Consider the following 4,772-nt stretch of genomic DNA (forward strand, 5'->3'; position numbering starts at 1 on the left):
GTATTTGTTTTAAAGTATTTAATAAAATGGTACTAATGTCTGCAAACTATTTGTGTCAAAAATGCAGTAAAAGCATGCATTGATTGATATGCAATTTTGTGATAGAGCAAACATGTTTTATAATTTTTATTTATTTCTTTTCAGTATTTCAGAATTCATTGTTTATGCACCACACTCAGTGCTCCATGCAATATGTGCCCTCCATATTACCCACCACCCAACTCACCCAGCCTCTCACCCCCATCCCCTCCAAAACCTTTAGTTTGTTTCTCAGAGTCCACAGTCTCTCATGGTTCATCTCTCCCTCCAATTTCCCCCAAATCCATCTCCCCACGCCCTCTGTATTATTCCTTATGCTCCACAAATAAGTGAAACCATATGATAATTGACTCTCTCTGCTTGACTTCTTTCACTCAGCATAATCTCTTTCAGTCCTATCCATGTTGATATAAAAGTTGGGTATTCATCCTTTCTGATGGAGGCATAATACTCCATTGTATATATTGACCATATCTTCTTTATCCATTCATCCGTTGAAGGTCATCTTGGTTCTTTCCACATTTGGCAACTGTGGCCATTGCTACTATGAACATTGGGGTACACGTGGTCCTTCTTTTCACTATATCTGTGTCTTTGGGGTAAATACCCAAAGGTGCAATTGCAGGGTCATAGGGAAGCTCTATTTTTAATTTCTTAAGAAATCTCCACACTGTTTTCCAAAGTGGCTGCACCAACTTGCATTCCCACCAACAGTGTAAGAGGATTCCCCTTTCTCCACATCCTCTCCAACACATGTTGTTTACTGTCTTGTTAATTTTGGCCATTCTAAATGGTATAAGCTGGTATCTCAATGTGGTTTTGATTTGAATCTCCCTAATTGCTAGTGATAAGCAAACACATTTTAATATTATTGGTAGAATCTAAGGAGCAAGTATTGACTGTTAAGTGTAAAATTGTTTAAAATTTTCCTTATCCTTAATATTTTTACAATGATGTTTATTTTTTAAAATTATAACTAGAAGAAAAATGGCAGATCTACACCTAAAGAAGGCTGATTTATTAAAGATTACTTTTCAATGTTTAAAGAGTATGTGGTTAAATATATCAAATTGTTGAGTCAGTTCATACAACTTATATTGTTAAGTAGATCAAAACATATTTTGCATGACTATTAAACAAATATTTTTTGTAGGAAGACAGTTTAACAGAGGGGAATTTTTACATTTTAATCTATATGTGTAGCTTTGTTTGGGTGAATCAAAACTGAGTTAACATTTTGGTTTCTTTCCTTACCTTTGACCTCCATTTTCAGAGGTTTAGAAATTGACTGAAAAATTGGCTTTGGTGCTGAAACTTGGTCCTAAGATCCAAGACTAAATTGTTATTTTCAGTTTATTTTCAAGATTATTGCCAATAATAACAATATTCATTTCTCTGCCTCAGATGATAATGCCAGGGATGTCAGAACACAATGTCCTGGGGTGTCTGGGTGGCTCAGTGGGTTAAAACCTCTGACTTAAGCTCAGGTCATGATCCCAGGGTCCTGGGATTGGGCCCCGCTTAGGGCTCTCTGCTCAATATGGAGCCTGCTTCCCTTCCTCTCTCTGCCTGCCTTTCTGCCAACTTGTGATCTCTGTCTGTCAAATAAATAAATAAAATCTTTAAAAAATTTTAGAAGACAATATCCTTCAGGTGATATATCAGGAATATCTGGAAACATGTGCAGCAAGATGATGATGGCCTACAGAGTCCAAAAAAGCTTAATCAAGAATCCAGAAACAAATGAGAAAGTAAGGAAAATTTAATGTTAGGTATGAGGTATTATTCTGCTTCATTCTTATTAAATTTTTTTCAAGATTTATGTATTCATTTGACAGAGAGTGAGGGGAGGGACAGAGGGAGAGAGATAATCCTCAAGTGGACTCAGCACTGAGCACAGATCCCAATGTGGGACTTAATCCCAGGACCCTGAGATCATGACCTGAGTCAAAATCAAGAGTTGTTTGCTTAAATGACTGAGCCATCCAGTCTTAATAGATTATGTATGGATGTGTGAAATTGCTAGCCAAGGATTCCATATGTCAATAAGTTGATTTACCATCTTACTATTTTTCTGTGCAGACAGTGTAAACAAAAACACTGTAATGTGGATTCAGGTGGAGAAGCTAGGAAAGTTATTTCTTTTTTTCTATTTTGAAAGTTCTTTCTTTATTTCATTTCTTTTTTCTTCATATGCTTCTGTATTTGGTAACATCAGTGACACAGGGCTGGTTCTAAGTTGTGTAGGAAACAAAACACTAATTCAGAAATGATTGATCTTCTGTAAGAATCTACCCAGAACAGTAAACGCAAGTAAAGACAAAAGACAGAGAGAAAACAATAGAAAAATATTTTCTATTAAAATTTAAACTAAATTGTTATTTTCAATTTGATATATTCTGATAATTTTATATAAAATTTGATATATCTGATATATTTAACCACATACTCTTTAAACATTGAAAAGTAATCTTTAATAAATTCACCTTCTTTAGGTATAGATCTGCCATTTTTCTTCTAGTTATAATTTAAAAAAATAAATGTCATTGTAAAAATATTAAGGATAAGGAAAATTTTAAACTATTTGGAGAAAAATTTCTCCAAAATTTCAAGCCAATTTAGTTTGGGGAAAAAATTATCCAAACTATGCTTTCTTCACAAACATTGGCTTATTTAAGAAATAACATCTTTGTCATTATGTAGTATATAATTTGTTAATTCAGGACAATATAATGCATGATTATGGTCATCTCTCAGTGGAAAATTTGTGTTTCTGTCTATACATTGTCTATATATTTAATTGTCCCAAAGGTTACTATTTCCTATGTCACCCATCTTCTACTAGATTTTTATCCCAACTGATATGATCATGTTTGGAGAGTACCCAGTACTTTGACCAAACATGTAATTCATATCACAAATAACATATGTCTTCTAAATGATATGTAGAAGGACTATTAAAAAAAACATACAAAATATACTATCATTATTTTATTATTTATTTTGATACTTGATTAATTCTAAGGCATTTAGCAACTAGAAACTTCTTTATTTGGATTTTGTGTCCTTTTATCATATGCCTACCAGTATTTTAATATTTTTGTTGTATTTTTTGTTTTGTTTTGTTTTATTTTAACGTTCCTTACTTTCTGGCACTACAAACTGTTTCAGGCTCATCTTGTGTACTTCCTGCTCCAATCCAGGAATCTGCCATATTTCCAAGAAGCTTTGCTTCCTTTGTCTGTGAATGATATTAGAAATCAAGTAATGGATTCTTTGTGTTCATTTCTACTAGAGTTTCATAACCTTCTCAGCTGATAAAGAACATAGATTTACATATACACTAAGTCATATATATACATGTAACTATATGTAACCATCTGTATATATATTAGGCTAAACATGTGTTCGTTTTGATGTCTCCAATTCTAAGCCATTACTCATGGATCATTCTAGTCTTCTCCCTTTGTGTATCTCTAACCTTCTACTCACTTTGTCAACTTAGTCAACTAAAGTATTGTGCTTATGTATAGCTCCTTTTGCCTTGATTTTATAGAATCTACTAATTTCCAAAATTACTTGTCAACAACAATTCCCTACTGTTTTTGGTAAGATAGTTTCATACATCTGTAGTACACTTAGAATGTTTGTTAGTTTGTTTTTGCAACCCGTCCTAATACCCATTGAAGTTGTACATAATTTTTAAAAATTACATACATTGAGTTCCATTCCTTGCTGCTGTGGAATCTGGGCAGCTGGGGTCGGTGAAGGATCTCAAGATGGCTGGGCAAAAACTTGCTCTAAAAACCATTGACTGGGTAGCTTTTGGGGAGATCATACCCCGAAACCAGAAGGCCATTGCTAACTCCCTGAAATCTTGGAATGAGACACTTACCTCCAAGTTGGATACTCTCCCTGAGAAACCCCCTGCTATCGACTGGGCTCACTACAAGGCCAATGTGGCGAAGGCTGGCTTGGTAGATGAGTTTGAGAAGTTCAATGCCCTGAAGATTCCTGTTCCAGAGGATAAATACACTGTTCAGGTGGACACTGAAGAAAAAGAAGATGTAAAAAGTTGTGCTGAGTTTTTGTCTCTCTCAAAGGCCAGGATTGTGGAATACGAAAAACAGCTGGAGAAGCTAAGGAACATAATTCCGTTTGATCAGATGACCATTGAGGACCTGAATGAAGCCTTCCCAGAAACCAGATTAGACAAGAAGAAGTATCTCTATTGGCCTCACAAGCCAATCGAAAACTTATAAACTTGAAGTGGGGAGAGAGCTCTGGCCCTTGTATTATAAATGCTGGAGATTAAAAATAATGGATATGGTAAAAAAAATTGCATACATTAAGTTTCATTATCTCCTTTAATAGGTTTTGACAAATATGTCATTATCCATAATTACAATCATGCAGAACAGTTTTATTCTCCCTCAATAGTGCCACATTCTTCACCTATTCAACATTTTCTGTTGCTTAAGTCATTAAATCTCTTTCTCAAGAAGAAGGACAAAATATTACTGTTTATTTTGGCATATAAGGCTATATGGCCTTCATCATTTAGTTTATGTTTACCTTTCCGAACATATCTTTAGAGTCATATCAAAAGCCAAACAAACATTGTACATTCCATGTGTATCAGGCTACCTGTATTTCTTAGAATACATATCATGCTATTTGATTTATGTTTTAAGATTTTATTTATTTGAGAGAGAGCATGAGGCAGGGAGGGT

General features: G+C 34.3%; 1 protein-coding gene across 1 annotated transcript; it reads left to right on the plus strand.

Annotated features, from left to right (window-relative positions):
- The first annotated feature begins 3,762 nt into the window (after positions 1 to 3,762).
- On the plus strand, positions 3,763 to 4,365 carry LOC116862524 (ATP synthase subunit d, mitochondrial-like). The gene has a single exon (XM_032849854.1). It carries the CDS (start codon positions 3,819 to 3,821, stop codon positions 4,299 to 4,301), a length of 483 nt encoding a protein of 160 aa, XP_032705745.1. The 5' UTR covers positions 3,763 to 3,818; the 3' UTR covers positions 4,302 to 4,365.
- Positions 4,366 to 4,772: the final 407 nt, after the last annotated feature.

This window comes from Lontra canadensis, unplaced genomic scaffold (genome assembly GCF_010015895.1).
Source record: "Lontra canadensis isolate GAN:19392208 unplaced genomic scaffold, GSC_riverotter_1.0 scaffold252, whole genome shotgun sequence".
NCBI classification, from domain to species: Eukaryota; Metazoa; Chordata; class Mammalia; order Carnivora; family Mustelidae; genus Lontra; species Lontra canadensis.